Raw genomic sequence first — 17202 nt, forward strand, 5'->3', positions numbered from 1 at the left:
CAACAGTGGCAAAGGGTCATTTAAAACAGAAAAATATCCAGCAACTGAGTCAAAATGGACAACTGAACATTTACATTTGAGTGTTTTCTGACATCTAACTTAAAAACAAAAGTTGTTTTTTGTTTGCTTCTGTTTTGAAGACAAAAACTTAACATCTACCTTATGATGGATATAACAGGAGAGAAAACAACATTTTATAAGCTAAAATTTAGAATAGGGTCTAGAAACTAAGTTAAAGAAAGGTGAATCTAAGCTGGCAGTAAAGAAAGCTAAGAACTGGAAGAACCAGGGTCTAGGCAACTGGAGGTAGAAAAGAAATAGTCAAAACAAGGAGAATCTGTTGAAAACATTTAAGAAACATTTAGGACATGCCATTGGCTCGACTCCATGCATCAGTGAAAGCGTCCCTTCCTCTCCCCTACAGAAGATGAGGTTTATCTTCTGGACAGGGTAAAACAGAAGATACCTAGGCAAGGGGACACAAGGAGCTGCTGAGGGCATGCATGTCATGACAAAAATAGTTGTTAGCCTATAGACTGCTGAGAGGCCCAGCCCTCAGCCTCTACCCACCAGACAGGGGACTAGAAGACACTTCTTATGGTGATGGGATAACCCCAAGAAGGAACACATAATGATATGGATTCAGGTTTCTCCAACAAAGGGCCAACCAGATTCCACCCTATAGGAAAATTCAAGGTTGACAAGTTCCATCTACCTGCTCAGAGCTTCCAAGCAGTTTTTCCTTTTAGTCACCCATTCTTAAATATAGCAACAATCGACAATTACCAGATACCTAAGAAGATGAAAGTTAGAGACCAAAACAGACAAGCAACTTGGAAAGAGCAGTGGTTATACAAGAAGAAAACTTCCCAAAAGGTAGGAGGGTGGGATGGATTAGGGGTGTTAATTAACATCCTTTGAGAGATAAGAAAAACTATCGCATCCTTAGAGCAAGAATCGTATGATATTAAAAATAAAGAACTACTCAGAGATCCAGAAAATAAAAAAATGGTGTCAAAAATTAAAAACTCAAAAGGCAGGCTGAAAGACAAAGTTTAGGACACCTTTCAGAAAAGCAAAAAGACTAAGAAACATAAAACAGGAGATAAAAAGGTAAGAAAAGCAGAGGTTTTGATCCAGAGGGCCAACAGCCAAATAAAAGAACTTCAAGAAAGAGAAAAGAGACAAAACGGAAAGAAGAAAATCAAAGAAGTGATTCAAAAAAATTTCCCAACACAGAAAGGCATGAAGGTCCAGAAAGTGCCCACTGAGAACCCAGCACAGCAATAAAAACAGGCTCACATCAAGGTTCATCACCATGAAAAGTGGTTCTACAAACCTTCCGGGGGTGGGGGGGGAAAGCAGGTCATCTACAAAAGATCAAAATTAAGAAGAGCTTTATAGCTTTTAACTTCTTGACAGTAACACTAGAAATCAGAAAACAACTGAGCAATGTTTTCAGAATTCTCAAGTAAAATAACTTCCACATTGAGCCAAACTGTGAATCAAGTTAGTAGAGTGAAGACATTTTCAAATACAGTGTCAACAAAAATTTACCTCCCTTGCACCCTGTTACAAGAAGCTACTGAGAGATGGGGATCCATTAAAACAAGGAAGCAAACCAAGAAAGCAGAAGCCATGAGAGCTCTACCAAACAGGGGACTCCAAATCATACAAAAGGGGACTGGGCAATTCCCTGGGTGACAAGGGCATTTCCATGATTAAAACTACATGGTAAGGTCGGGCACAGCAGCTCATACTTGTAATCCCAGCACTTTGGGAGGCTGAGGCGGGTGGATTACTTGAGGTCAGGAGTTTGAGATCAGACTGGGCAACATGGTGAAACCCCATCTCTACTAAAAATACAAAAATTAGCCAGGCATGGTGGGGGGGCGCCTATAATTCTAGCTACTCAGGAGGGTGAGGCAGGAGAATTGATTGAACCTGGAAGGTGGAGGTTGCAGTGGGCCGAGATTGCACCACTATACTCCAACCTGGGTGACAAGAGCAAAACTCTGTCTCAAACAAAAACAAAAACAAAAAACCCTACATGGCAAGCCTAAAGAGCAACCCATCCAGAGAGACAGAGAGTGGAGGGCGCTAAGAGGGATGTCTCTTTAACAAAAGTGTTAGGATTGACAAATTTCCTGATGTGAGACTACTGGGAGGTGTGAAAGAAACAGCAGCAGATAAAAGAAAATTAAGTAAATTAAAAACAAGGCGATCACTATTGAGGATAATTTTTTTTTTTTTTTTTTTGAGACAGAGTTTCGCTCTTGTTACCCAGGCTGGAGTGCAACGGCGCAATCTCAGCTCACTGCAACCTCTGCCTCCTGGGTTCAGGCAATTCTCCTGCCTCAGCCTTCTGAGTAGCTGGGATTACAGGCATGCGCCACCATGCCCAGCTAATTTATTGTATTTTTAGTAGAGACAGGGTTTCACCATGTTGACCAGGATGGTCTCAATCTCTTGACCTCGTGATCCACCCGCCTCGGCCTCCCAAAGTGCTGGGATTACAGGCTTGAGCCACCGCGCCCGGCCGAGGATAATTTTTTTAAAAAAAGAAACAAGCATAAAATACTGCAGTGCAAGGTGTGGTGGTTCACACCTGTAATCCCAGCACTTTGGGAGGCTAAGGCGGGTGAATCACTTGAGGTCAGGAGTTCCAGATCAGCCTGGCCAACATGGTGAAACCTCATCTCTACTATAAAAACGAAAATTAGGCGGATGTGGTGGTGGGCATCTGTAATTCCAGCTACTTGGGAGGCAGAGGCCAGGAGAATCACTTGAACCCAGGAGGTAGAGGTTGTAGTGAGCTGAGATCATGCCACTGCACTCCAGCCTGATTGAGAGAGCAAGACTCCATCTGAAAACAAAACAAAACACTGCAGTACTTAGCCGTGAGTAATATTTGAATGCATATTATAATGTAAAAATTCATTTTATATTTAACCAAAAATTGTAATATAACTCTAAAGGAAGAACTGGGTAAGACAGAGAGGAAAGGTAATAAAAAACAGCTAAATTCTCATTTATCATAATATACAACCAATAGACTCGGCACCATAAGACAGGGCAAATTTAATTTGTTTTAATAAAGTCAAAGGTTTTAAGTTAAAACCAACAGACATGCTTAAAATAAATGACTGAAAAGATAGAGGCATTTTATTTTGAAAATGAAGAAATACAAATACCAGAATTACAGTGAGAACAGGAAGTAGTTACTTCTGGGAAGGAAGAGTGTGAAAAGGGATAGGGTGGGGACTGTTTTATCTTCTAAGCCTATTACTGCTACATGGCTTTTTAAACCATATGCATGTATTATTTGGAGAGAAGAAATATATATTTTTTGAGAATATTTTTAAATAAGCTTAACGATTTTTCTCCACTTAATATTTCAACAGTTTCTCCTATTACTGAATCATGAAAAATAATCATACATTTTCAAATTCACATGATTTTAGCTACAAAAAAAACCGATAAACTTGTAAAACTAACTTAATTAGCAAACTAACTGATTCACGCCTGCAGTAATTGTATTTTCCTTTGGACCATGTGATTACAATCACCACTGTGCTCATCTGCATTGAGCGAGATGATTATCTTCAGAGGAGTAACCATGGAAGAAAGCAAGGGAAGCACAGCAGTCCCTGCAGCCCCGAATAGTGGCCATGAGGGCATGGGGGTCCTCACCGGAGGGAAGCACCTCTGGGGAGCAGCTTCAGCACCACACTGTTTGAGGTAGTCAGCCCAGTCAAAGTCCTGGCTCAGGTAGCCTAGGTGGGGACAAAGGAACAATGATTTACATCACCACACTGCATGCTTGCCTGGCTTCACCACTCTCCAAAGGTCCACTCAACTTCCAATGCTGCTAGTTTGACAACTTCGATCATTTTAAATTTTCAAATGTCAAACTAGGCATTTATTTTGAACACTATTTTATATGATTAGTTGCTGGTAATTTACCAAAATAATTTAAGACAGTTATGACTGGATTTGATTTGTATACATAAATCCACTTACTGTCAATTCTAAAGGGACTTAGGCTCTTAAGAAAAATGACAGCAAACAGTACTGGTTAGTCTGCAAATACAAAGACTTTTTTCTTTATAAAGCTATTTCCTGAAATGTGTTTCAGATATCACTGATACAAATGCTCTTGTCATTTCAGATCCATATACTACAGAATATCAATGCTTATATAATCTGAATCATGTGTTTATTTCAGAAAAAACAAGCTTAGCGCCCCACTTAAGTCTACCAAGGTTCTTGATGGAAGCATCTCCAAGCTGCTGCTGACTCAGCACCATCTGCATGCAAAGAGCTCAGTGAGGCCCAACTGCCTACTGTGCCTGAGTTGCTCTCAGCCTCCAGAGAGCCTAATGTCTCACAGGCAAAAAAAAAAAAAAAAATAAGCTAATCAAGTCTATGTCCTCTGACAGCCTAATAGTCCCTGCCGACCTGAGACTGGCACCAAGTTCTCCCTTTGCCCCCACCTCAATTCCTGACAGTACATTTTCTGCCATGTTCAGTTATGTAATCTATTACCTTCTCTCTGTTTACAAAGACACGGTTGGCTTGTCTATAATAACACTGAAAGCTTCAGTATTTTTAACAATTGTTTCTTCTTTTTCACATAGAGGAGGCAAGCAGAGTAAAGAACTTAGGATATCCAGAGCTGTCCTGCAAAGCAAAAACTTCCTTCTGTGGCTGTTCCACACCACACCCTTCAACCAGGCACTCATCTGCTGTGTTCACTGATGGAGGAGAATCTAGGAAGTTCTATTAATATTTCCCCTATTTGTTCCTTAAAGGGACTGGGCTGTATTCACGAAACTTGTCACTCTCCCCAGGGACAAGGTCAATGCCTGGGTTATAGAAAACATTACATAAATGTTTGTTGGATGAATAAAGGCTGAATGAAAGACAAAAGGTTCTGAGTTTATGAACCGTGTTAACAAGAAAGACCACCTCTACCCCATTGTTGCAGCATTCACCATTTAGAAAGTGATGCTAGGCTTTACTGAAAACCTACTAATAACATATACATAGACTGCCAATCAAATAATCTGATTTGCTAATATTAAAAAATCAACATCTAACACTTTTAGATTTTCTAAGTTTAAAAATATTAAATATTTCAGTGAAGCTCAATTAACCCGTTAATTAAGAGCCTGAATTAAAGGATCAAAGACTATATTTTGCAAAGTTGCGAATATCAGGAAAATGAGCTTTTATTTTCCTACCTACTGCTCAAATCCTACTCTTTATCATAAATGTCTCTCTAAAAAGTCCCATCCATGATAAGACCCAGACACCTAAAGATAATCAGTAATCTACCTTCTACCTCTGGGTCTACGGCCTCTTCTCAAAAACCAGCCCCCTAATCCTCACTGTGAATCCAAGCCCACTCCTTTGCCACCCCTAACAGACACAAAGGGACTAAGGAGCCTGCACAGAACCCAGGTTGGAACCTGGCCTTCTAGAGGGTTATGAGGACATAGATATCAAAGTCAGAGGATAGATAGAACACACTCTCTTTAACAGTTCTTTAGCTCAATGTATAACTTTCAAATATGTAAATATATGGAATCTAGACCTTTCCTTATACTTGTCTCAGACCCTAAAAACATTGGAACAAACTGGGACATGAGGAGAGGACCTAAAGATTTAGGGAATGCCATCTGACATGTCTTATTTCAAGGAAAAGCTCTCAAGTAACAACTCAGAGCGAATGTGCACCTGGAGGGGGGCTGATGTTTAGGCCATTCTTCAGACTCCACTGCACAGGGAAGATGCCAGGACTGTCGGCATGGCACACAAAGGATCGCCGGGCGTGGTTCTCAGGTCGCAAGTCATCCATTTCCACCAGAAAGTACTTCTCATCAAAAACCTATACATGCAATTAATAGATGAAATAGACAAAAGCACACATACATATGTGCTTTTTCCTTGGCACAGCCAAACACATTATAAAAGCTCATAGTTATGCTGGGTATTAATACTAAACATTTCATAAATGTTAGCTCTGTGTTACAGAATACATAAACATATAATTACTGCTTTAATTAAATGCTTTTCACGTATCAATTCAGTTTTAATCTTAATCTAATGAGGTATCGTTATATACATATACATACATATATATATAAACATACATACATACACACACACACACATACATATATACACACATACACACACATATAAAATTCTTTTTTTAAAACTGAATCTTGCTCTGTTACCCAGGCTGGAGTGCAGTGGCATGAACGTGTCTCACTGAAGCACTGCAGTCCTGACTTCTGGGCTCAGCTGATCCACCCACTTCAACCCCCCTCCCCCCACCATGAGTAGCTGGGACAACAGGCATGCACCACCACACCCAGCTAATTTTTAATTTTTGTAGAGACAGGGGTCTTGCTATATTGCCCAGGCCAGTCTCAAACTCCTGGCCTCAAGAGATCCTCCTGCCTCAGCCTCCCCAAGTGCTGAATTACAGGCATGAGCCACCACACCTGGCCCAAGTACCATTATCAACTCCATTTCACAGATAAGGAGAGTAAGTTCAAACAGAGGTTAAATAACTTGCCCTACATTATAAAATGAGAAGAAGCAAAACCTGGATCCAAACCCATGTAGGTGGGCTCCAAACAGAATATAGTTTAAGCTTAGTGAGAAGCTTAGTTTAAGCTTATGCTACTATGTATTAGTTTTTCAAATCCTAGCCCATTTTCAAATGCCAAAGAGAGAACTTTATGAACCTCCTCTGGTTTCTTCCCAACCCTCCCTTCAGACTCTAGATAGGGCCCTCTGACCCCACTTGCAGGCTCAGAATCCCTCCTTGCTTTGAGAATAATCTTCTTCTAAGACAGGGAAAACTTAAATTTCAATAGGTCAGATGATTTAGCATCCAAGCAACTATTCCTCTAGTCACATTCAACTTGGCTTCTATTTTCAATAAATGTGCTTTTTGCTCTAGTTGGAGACTGAAATTCTCTCACCAATGCCTCTGTTGAAGTGATTGAGCAGGGCCCTGATAACCTGCTCAGTTCTTGTGGTTACTTCCGGTCAGTATTCCAAAAGATTAAATCTGAATCTGGAATACATGGCTACAGCCAGTCCAGTGCCAGAGCTTCTAACACTGATTGCGTGATCCCCACTCATCTCCTCATTCCAACGAGCTCTGATCTGGTTAGATGCTGGTGACACTGCCTGCCTCCAACTTTATAGATACCCTGGCCTCCTAAAGGAGTTAAATCTCCTTTACTTATATAGAGCTAGGCCTGTCCCAAAGAATGCACCTCCCCACTAGCCTAGTGCACAGGCCCAAGTCTGCTTTGGCTAGGGCTACCAAACTCTGAAGAAGGAATGGGCCAAACAAACTGAACAAATACAAAATGTGCACAGAAGTAATTCTAGCTGCACAGTTTAGAAGAAAAAATGGGTTGGATTAATACAGCTTAAAGATCAAAACACTACCAATTTCCTAAACCAGTCACCTTGACAGGGATTTTTACCAACAGAGTTATCCCCATTTTACCTTAACGACTGTAGCGGGAGAGATTGCAAAAGGAGACCAGGGGTCCACAGCTTCCAATTTCATGTTTACAGAGAATGTATGAATGCCAATAACTTGTTTGTCCTGAAATGCAGACACCAAAAGGGGATGAAAATATAGAATCTGTATAAATTTTACACTCACATGTAGCTGAATCCTACTGTGATTAATAGAACTGTCCAGCTTCTGGTAAATCCTATAGTTTTCTTATAATGTGTAAAACCAGCCAATATAATTTTGTTCTCTGGAAAAAACTATCCAGGAAAAAACAAAAACACAGAAAGTGCTTCTACTCTCTACATTCAAAGACAAGAAATAACTGGAGGAAAAAACAAATTTATTTTATAAGTTAGGGCTATGTAGTTAAGGATAGAAAAGATTCAAACTATTTTAGGAGAACTTGGGGAGAAAATCTAGAAAACTGTTGGAAGAAAACAAGGATGATTATCGGTCTAGCCTTAACCCTTCCTCCTTCAGATGCCACAGCATTCTTACTGATTGCAGGGGCTACTTTATGCTTTCACCTCCCTGAGCTGTTTTACTCTTCTGTAAAGGGAGCAATACCGATCCATCACATGTTTGGTTTTTACCTTAAATAAATAAGATGGTAATGGTTCTTCCTCTTCCTCTTTCACTTTAGCCAAAATCTCTTGCCACTCAGCTTCATTTTTAAGATGTCTGATGGCTTTAATAAAACAAGTTAACATGCATTAGATGATGAGAAAACTTATACCTTTTACTTGTCGTGAAAGCATTCATATAAATAAAAAAAGTCACTTTCCACTGGAACTAGAAAATGGTTCAAGCCCACTTATAGCCCTCTACACTCAAGCAACTTGCACCTTAACTTCAGCACTTTGCTTTATACAGAGCCTGGATAGCTTGGTTTTATGAAAATACCTACAGTAATATCATAAGGATTGCTGGAATCCATAAAATTGTAATGTAACATCCAAATTGGGGCATATAATAATAAATGCAAATTGATGTAAACAGCAACTTCTGAAACACCAATATTATTAGTATTTCTTTTAATCAACAATTTGCTGTGACCCAATTTTCTATATACCTAGCTAAATGCTCCCTTAACAATTTTTTCTTTATTTTATCTTAGTAAAGGGTCACTATGGGTTGGGACAGAAGTCTCTGAGGTATAACAATATGTGTGGAAAATTATAAAAGCAATAGGCCTGGCGTGGTGGCTCATGCCTGTAATCCCAGCACTTTGGGAGGCCGAGGTGGGTGGATCACGAGGTCAAGAGATCGAGACCATCCTGGTCAACATGGTGAAACCCCGTCTCTACTAAAAATACAAAAAATTAGCTGGGCATGGTGGTGCGTGCCTGTAATCCCAGCTACTCAGGAGCTGAGGCAGGAGAATTGCCTGAACCCAGGAGGCAGAGGTTGCGGTGAGCCGAGATCACGCCGTTGCACTCCAGCCTGGGTAACAACAGCGAAACTCCGTCTTTAAAAAAAAAAAAAAATTAGGCACTTGTCTAGGTGCAGTGGCTCATGTCTGCAATCCCAGTACTTTTGGAGGCCAAGGTGGATGGATCACTTGAGGTCAAGCGTTCTAGAATAGCCTGTCCAACATGGTGAAATTCTGTCCCTCCTAAAAATACAAAAATTAGCCAGGCATGGTGATGGGCGCCTGTAATCCTAGTTACTGGGGAAGCTGAGACACAAGAATTGCTTGAACCCAGGGGGTGGAGGTTGCAGTGAGCCAAGATCACAACATTGCACTCCAGTCTGGGCAACAGAGCAAGACTCTGTCTCAAACAAACAAACCCCAGAAAAACAAAACAAAACAAAAAAAAAGAAAAATAGGCATTTATTTACCCACTCCATATAAACTACTTTCTAAGAGCTAGCTCTATTATGAGAACAAAGGTTTTCATAATATGCAGAATAATATTTTTTTTAGCCTCACAGGTATTAGTAACATAGCATGTTAATGTCACGGAAGAAAAATGTTCTAGTACTCTTCACCTGAAGGGGGTTGAAGCTCATATCCCTGTTGAGCAGCCCAACCAACATGATGAAGAAATGGATCCAAGTAATACAACCAATGTTCATAACTGTCAGAACTTTCAAGTCCTTCATAACGTAGCTTCAGCCTTCCCCCGATGTTTTCTACTACAGTAACAATCCAAGTGCTTAAAGAGTCCTGGAAAGCCTGACATTCTAATCTGGATCCTGGAGCAATGAGATCTAAAGGATTCCTCCCATTACGGAGCTGTAGGATTGAAAAGTGAAACAATTCAGTAGGGGAAATTAACATAATATTTCTGAAAAGCCAACTTCTAAATGATCTCAAACCAGTCTTGGTATTTTTTACCCATTCAAAAGCCACTGACATTAAATTGTCTACCATCATGCAAGCCTTTCTAGGTGATATGAAAATGTTTTTCTTAAAGAAAATCTATCTATAATGTAGTAAAATTACTCTAACACATCTCTATCTCCAGGACTATGTTATGTAGTTTCATTTAGTAAGAAGTTTAAAAATATCATCATTACTTGTCTATTATAAAACAAATATGGGCCAGACATGGTGGCTCACACTTATACTCCCAGCACTTTGTGCAGCTGAGGTGGGCAGATCACTTGAGGTCAGGAGTTCAAACCAGCCTGGCCAACATGGTGAAAGCTCGTCTCTACTAAAAAAACAAAAAATTAACTGGGCATGGTGGTGGGCACCTGTAGTCCCAGCTACTCAGGAGGCTGAGGCAGGAGAATCACTTGAACCCAGTGGCCAAGATCATGTCACTGCACTCCAGCCTAGGCAACAGAGTGAGACTCCATCATAAGAAACAACAACAACAACAACAAACACACCAATATCAAAATATCATCATTAAAGAAAAAAAAAATCAAACATGACAAAAGTCAAAGTCCCCTATAATCCCACCTCAAAAAAAGAACCATAATAATACTTTGGCATACACTCTTTTTCTACATACAAGTCAATATCCACCTCTGCCAGTCTGTCTGTTCCTATTTTTCAGAAATGAAAGCACTGCATACTGTTTTTTGATTTGTTTTTCACTTAGTACATGATAGGCATCTTTCTACAATAGCATATATAAATCTTCCATGTTTTATATTTATGATATTTTGCACTGCAAATGGGCAATTATTTATCCAGTTACCTCCAGATGGTATTTCAGTTGTTTCTGGTTTTATTCATTTCATAACAATGTTCAAATGAACACAGTAAAAGCTTTTGATTACAGTGATGGAAAGGAAAAGTTTAACTCTCATTATCTAGAAGTATATTAAAAACTACAGTAAAGAAAAGAAATTCACTATGAAGTTAACACTTAACCATTTTTAATACACAACCTTATTGTTTTTTCCTAGTAAAAACTGCTCTATGACACTTACATATCCAGATATGTAATAGAACATATGAACAAATGAGGAAGAGATTCAGAGTAAAAGTCAGCATGGCAGAGTCATGGTCAATGCAGAGCAGAATAGTTTATCCATTCATTCATTCAAATGTTACTGAGTGTTTAGTATGTGTCAGGCTTTGGCTAAGCATAGATAAATGAGTCAGAGTGTAAAAAACAAAAACTAGTTTGAAATAGAGCATTCATCAATAAATTTAAAAGGGAATGTGAATGGATTACAGAAGTAAATGTAAGGCCTAAAACCATAAAACTCTTAGAAAATAGAGGAGTAAATCTTCTTGACCTTGGGTTAAGCAAAGCCTTCTTAGATATGATAACAAAAAAGCACAAGCAACAAAAGAAAAAAATAGGTAAATTGGATTACATCAAAATAAAAAATGTTTATGCTGCTAACAATAAAAAGACAAGCCACAGAATGGGAAAAATATTTTCAAACTATGTATCTAATCTGTACTTGTATCCAGAATGTATAATAATATATTCAACTCAATGATAAAAAGACAACCCAATTTAAAAACGGGCAAAGAAGTGTCTCCAAAAAAGGATACAGAAATGGCCCATAAGTACAAAAAACCACACTCAACATCAACAGCCATTAGGGAAATGTAAATCAAAATGAGACATCATTTCATACCAAGTCAGGTATAACAAAAAAGGTAACAAGTGTTGGCAAGGATGTAGAGGGACAGGAACCCTCATACATTGCATTTCACATATGCAACAAAGAATTTTACCAGTATGACAGAAAGTGGCAAGATACAACTCAGAAATGTTATAACCAATAAATTCATTTCACAAAATCAAGATCCCTATATTCACTGACAAGCTCAAATGCTACACTGACTTAAAAGGACTGCTGAAAGCAGGTGGAAGGCAGGAGTACAATAGGTCCAATGTCTTCTGAGCAAAAAAAAAAAAAAGGTGGGCAGGGGAGGTCTCCAGTCACCTGGTGTGGGAGTTACAAATGTCTACCCTGAAGCAGAATTAAACCCTGCTCAGTTTCAGAGTAAAAGCCCTCGGAAGGTCCCATTTTTCAACTGTGTAAAAGCACCTGGGAAATTAGATTTTCTATGTGTTAGCAATTAATTCAGAAAATATTTAGGCACTAAGCAAGCCACCAGTTTGCAACCTCTCAGGGTAAGCTTAAACTTCCCAATACCTATGCCTATGTGTCTCTAATAATAATGTTTATTTGCTTCAGACTGGTAAATAAGCAACCAATTTTAAGATTCTTTGAAAGATCAGATGGGTTTTCCATGCCAGTGTGGCATGTGGTAATACTCACGCCCTCTAGCAGTGGAACAGGAGGACTACATGCTCCTATCAAGGTCTGCCGCAGAAACGTGTCCCAGTCAGATACTTTATCTCTGATGCCTAGATGAGGGAATAAATGATTGATTACTCAAAATGCCAGCCAACAGAACGCAAGGAAACTGAACCAGTGGAGATGGTTTAGAAGTATTTCTCATTTTAAGATCTAAGAGTCCAACATACTGCTTCTTTGAGAGCTTGAAAAGATAAAACAAAATGAAACCAAAAATGCTTCTCTAGATAGAGCTACTTTCTGATTAGTTTATTGAGTTGTATACAAAACAAAGAGAATAGGCCCAACTACCTGTTCCTATATCTTCATCCAAAAGGTACTTACTTTTTTTTTATGATGGTAGTTTTCAAACATACAAAAAGAAAAAAGGTCTAATGAATCCTATGTGCCCTGGCATCAACAACTGTCACCTCACAGCCATTCTGTTTCAACGAAACCAGGAGTCACAAACTACAACCCGTGGGCTTAATCTAGCCTGCTGTCTATTTTTGTAAATAAAGTTATACTGGAGCATGGCCATACCCATTTGTTTACATATTGTCTATGGCTGCTTTCACACTACAAAGGTAGGGTTTTAGTAGCTTTGACAGAGACTGTATGACTAGTAAAGCCTAAAGTATTTCCTCTCTGGCCCTTTACAGATAATTTGCCAATTCCTGGTTTAAACCCTCACACTCCACCCATGCCCAACCAAAGATCAGTTAGAAGTCAATTCCAGATAGCATATAATTTCATCCATATATATATTTCAGTACATATTTCTAAAAGAAAAAAATATATATATATATATTTTTTTTGAGATGGAGTCTCCCACTGTCGCTCTGGCTGGAGTGCAATAGTGTGATCTCAGCTCACTGCAAACTCAGCCTCCTGGGTTCAAGCTATTCTCCTGCCTCAGCCTCCCAAGTAGCTGCAATTACAGGCGCCCACCGCCATGCCCAGCTAATTTTTTGTATTTTTAATAGAGATGGGGTGTCACTATTTTGGCCAGGCTGGTCTTGAACACCTGACTTCATGATCTGCCTGCCTCTGCCTCTCAAAGTGCTGGGATTACAGGCATGAGCCACTGCACCCAGCTAGAAAATATTTTCTTAAAATACCACAATAACAATATCATCACACCTTTTAAAAATTAACAATTCCTTAATATCAAATATCTAGTCTGTGTTCAGATTTCCCCAGTTGTCTCATAAATGGTTTTGTCAATTTGTTTGATTACGTCAGGACCCAAATGAGATGCACACATTGCAAATGTCTCCTCCTTCTCCTTCTTCCCCTCCCTTGCCCTACTCGCTCTTTTTTTTTACTGCACATTTGTTGAGACTTGGCCTTTGTCCTCTGTGGGATATTTTTTAGTCTGATTTCCTTGGTTGCATCCCTGTGGTGACCAGTTGTTCTACTGTTCCCTGTATTTGCCATAAATCAGTATTTAGAGTCGAGGCTTGATCAAATTCAGGTTAGATTTTGGGGCGGGGGTGGTGAGGGCCAAAGAATACTTCACAAGTGGAATAAGTGATACCCTTCCATTAAGAACATGAAGAGGCACATACAGTCTGGCTGTCTCTCCCTTTGTGACACCAGCAGCTTTTAATGGTCACTACATAGATGCACTCGTTCATTAGGGTCTCAAAATGGTGATATTCTAATTCTATTATTCCTTATTAATTTACTAACCAAAGAACTTCTATAAAGAAAAACTTTTATTCATCAACTATCTGATTACACTGAGGTAGAGTTCACAGGAAGAAGGCCGAACATATACTTGATTGTCTTTACTCCTTCCCTGTATTTAACACCCTTTAAAATAAAACTGTTGGTCCACAGGCATCTTCCAAGAGTGACTAACGAGGGTTTTGTTTCAAAATTTCACTATGAAGTCATACATTAAAACAAATACATTTCAAGCCATTATAGCTGTTGTCCTTACTGGCACTCTTAAACCAGAGGCAGTCTCTTCAGGTTGGCTCTAAGTCCTTTTGGCATGACACTAGTAAACAGCCATGGATAACTTTTTTGCTTTTTGATAGGACAAGATGTTCCAGGCTCATCTAGGAAATTGCCTCCCCCGGTGCAGGACTCAGACTCAGCTACTTCTGCAAGAAGCCCCAGTTTATTTCCATGGAAATGTGTTTAGAGACCCGGAGTGCTCATTTTCACTGGGTTGTTTCTTTGCCTTTTCAGTGTCTAGAATTAATGCATTTCTTCTTTTCAGGATAAATTCCATCACGATACTTCCAAAACAAATTCAGAAAGATAGTGCTTTTATTTAACTCATCCCTCTAAGCTCTATTTCCTTTCTATTATGCTGAAAATCCTAGCTCTCAATTACATGTTTCACCATTTATTTGCTTTGCCTACAATATATAAACAACTATTTCAGAGTAACATCAAATCTACCACCAACCATAGGATCACTAAAAATAGGTTAAGAGTTTTTCTTTGCATTTTTTTGTTATTGTTATCCTTAGAGTACATCTCTCTAACTGGGGATGTACTTTCACATTTTACTATATTTTAAAGTCACTGAAATAATTCCTCTTCGTGTGGTTATCCCAAAAACTACATATACAGTTAGGTTTCATTGATTTTGTTTTTGTTTTTAAGAAACTGCTTTCTAAACATTTAATTTTGCTTTCTAGTTACACATTTACATGGTTCAAAAGTCAAATCTACAAAATAAGGTACTTTCATAAAATTTAGCTTCTATCCCTATCTCCTTCATTTTACTCCCTTCTTTTCCCATAACTTTTCTAAATGATTCTTTTATTCACATACACACACATTCGTATCATCATACCCTTCTGCTCTCTTCCTCCTCAAGTCTGTACACATTTTTCATACAATAACACATCCTGTAGCCCACTCCTTGGTTGTGTGTAAGCACGCCTCCTTTCTGTTTATTGCTGCCTATAGCTGCTTTTCTTACAAAGTACCTTTGTCAGCTATCTTTTCTATTGGCAGTTATGTGTGTGGAAAACTTTGTCTACCTTTATTTTTACCCTTTCGGAGTCTCTCTGCTTAGGTATGTCTCCTGTACAGAGGACAAGAATGGATTTTGCTTTATAAGGCAATCTGAATTTATTTGTTTAGTTCTAATAGAAGAGTAAGTCCATTAACACTTATTGATATTATTAGTATGCATGGCCTCAATTTCATCATATTGTTAAATGTTACACAATTTGTGTGTATGTAGTTTTTTTTTACTATGTGATGTACCCTGTAGTAGAAACATACAGTTTCTCTCTCTCTCTCTCTCTCTCTCTCTCTCTCTCTCTCTCTCTCTCTCTCTCTCTCTTTTTGAGATGGAGTCCCGCTCTGTTGCCCAGGCTTGAGTCCAGTGCAACCTCCCCCTCCCAGATTCAAGTGATTCTCCTGCCTCAGCCTCCAGAGCAGCTAGGACTACAGGCGCATGCCACCACACTTGGCTAATTTTTTTTATATTTTTAGTAGAGACAGGGTTTCCCCATGTTGACCAGGATGGTCTCAATCTCCTGACCTTGTGATCAGCCTGCCTCAGCCTCCCAAAGTGCTGAGATTATAGGTGTGAGCCACTGCGCCCGGCCTATAGTTTCTCTTTCTAAGTCTCTTTTGGTACATAGAAAGGTTCATATTTTTGTGCTACTGATTACCTCTAATAACACTTTTAGTCCTCTCTATTTTTGGTCTACTTTCTATTTTGTTGTTGTTGCTGCTTCTATAAACAATACTGAAGTCAGCTATAAGCCCTTTGTTTCCTCTCCTGGAGCATCTCATTTCAGGTAATATCTTTTTACTCCCGGTTAATACTTAAAAGTTAAATAGTAAAATTACATGGCAATAAAGCTGTTTTTTTTTTTAAAGACAATGAGTGGGCTTATACTATTATTCACATTTTCCTCATTCTTGTCCCATATTTTTTATAGTAATACTGTAACTACATTTTCAGAGCATGTATGTAGCATATAAATATTATATACCATAGCGCCTCCCTTTCAACCATCATTTAGTTTAAGTTCTATAGTTATACATATATTTGATACGTGTATTTGATATTTCACTACCATTTCACACACTAATATTACCTCATAATTTGGTTGTCTGAAGCTCATTCCCTAGTGGACTCCTTAGGAAGGGCTCACAAAAACAATATTCCTTGACTCCTTACCTGTTCAAAACAGTTTGCATACAGCTGTTATATCTAAAGTTCAGCTTGGCTAGATATGAAATCCTTGTCTCATATTTTCTTTCATTGAATTTCTTAAATGTATTACATTCCATTGTCTTTTGGCATAAACCATTATTAATAACTCTGATTAAAATCTTATTTTCCTTCCTTTATAAGAGACTTGGTCTTTTTTTCCTAAAGAGCCAAGCTATTAATTTTTGCTTTAAAGTTCATTACTTTCATTAGAACACATTTTGATGTAGCTGCCCTCATTTGACTTTCCTACACTCCTAGTAATCCCTCTCAGTATGTATTATAAGTCCTCCTTTAGTTTTGCAAGGTTTACCTGAATTATGGTCCAGCATGGCGGCTGGATTACACTTGTAATCCCAGCACTTTGGGAGGCTCAGGCAGGCATATCACTTGAGGTCAGGAGTTTAAGACCAGCCTGGCCAACATGATGAAACCCCCTCTCTACTAAAAAAATACAAAAATTAGCTGGGCGTGGTAGCGTGTGCCTGTAGTCCCAGTTACTCGGGAGGCTAAGGGAGAACTGCTTAAACCCGGGTGGCAGAGGTTGCAATAAACCAAGATCAAACCACAGCACTCTGTCTCAACAAACAAAGTTTGCCAAAATTACAGTTTATATTATTTTATTGTTTCATTGCTTCCGTTTTCTTCTTCAAGGACTTCTACTTCAGATATGTTAAAGCATTTTTACCTAGCTGTATAAGGTGTTTCTCAAGTCCTTTTTCGTTCT

The 17202-nt window shown here is 38.8% G+C and overlaps 1 protein-coding gene across 15 annotated transcripts in view; it reads right to left on the bottom strand.

The window, feature by feature from the left end:
* Nucleotides 1–17202, bottom strand: part of SFMBT1 (Scm like with four mbt domains 1) — a 149502-nt gene that overhangs the window by 24179 nt on the left and 108121 nt on the right. For all 15 annotated transcript variants that reach the window (XM_035275815.3, XM_054245739.2, XM_035275810.3 and 12 more), the window contains 6 exons: nt 12260–12348; nt 9548–9794; nt 8149–8243; nt 7541–7642; nt 5743–5893; nt 3694–3776 (listed from right to left, as the gene is read on the bottom strand). In XM_035275815.3, coding sequence (XP_035131706.1) covers nt 3694–3776; nt 5743–5893; nt 7541–7642; nt 8149–8243; nt 9548–9794; nt 12260–12348 — 767 coding nt within the window. The remainder of the gene's footprint in view (nt 1–3693; nt 3777–5742; nt 5894–7540; nt 7643–8148; nt 8244–9547; nt 9795–12259; nt 12349–17202) is intronic.

The sequence above is a fragment of the Callithrix jacchus genome, chromosome 15, assembly GCF_049354715.1.
Source record: "Callithrix jacchus isolate 240 chromosome 15, calJac240_pri, whole genome shotgun sequence".
Classification (NCBI taxonomy): Eukaryota; Metazoa; Chordata; class Mammalia; order Primates; family Cebidae; genus Callithrix; species Callithrix jacchus.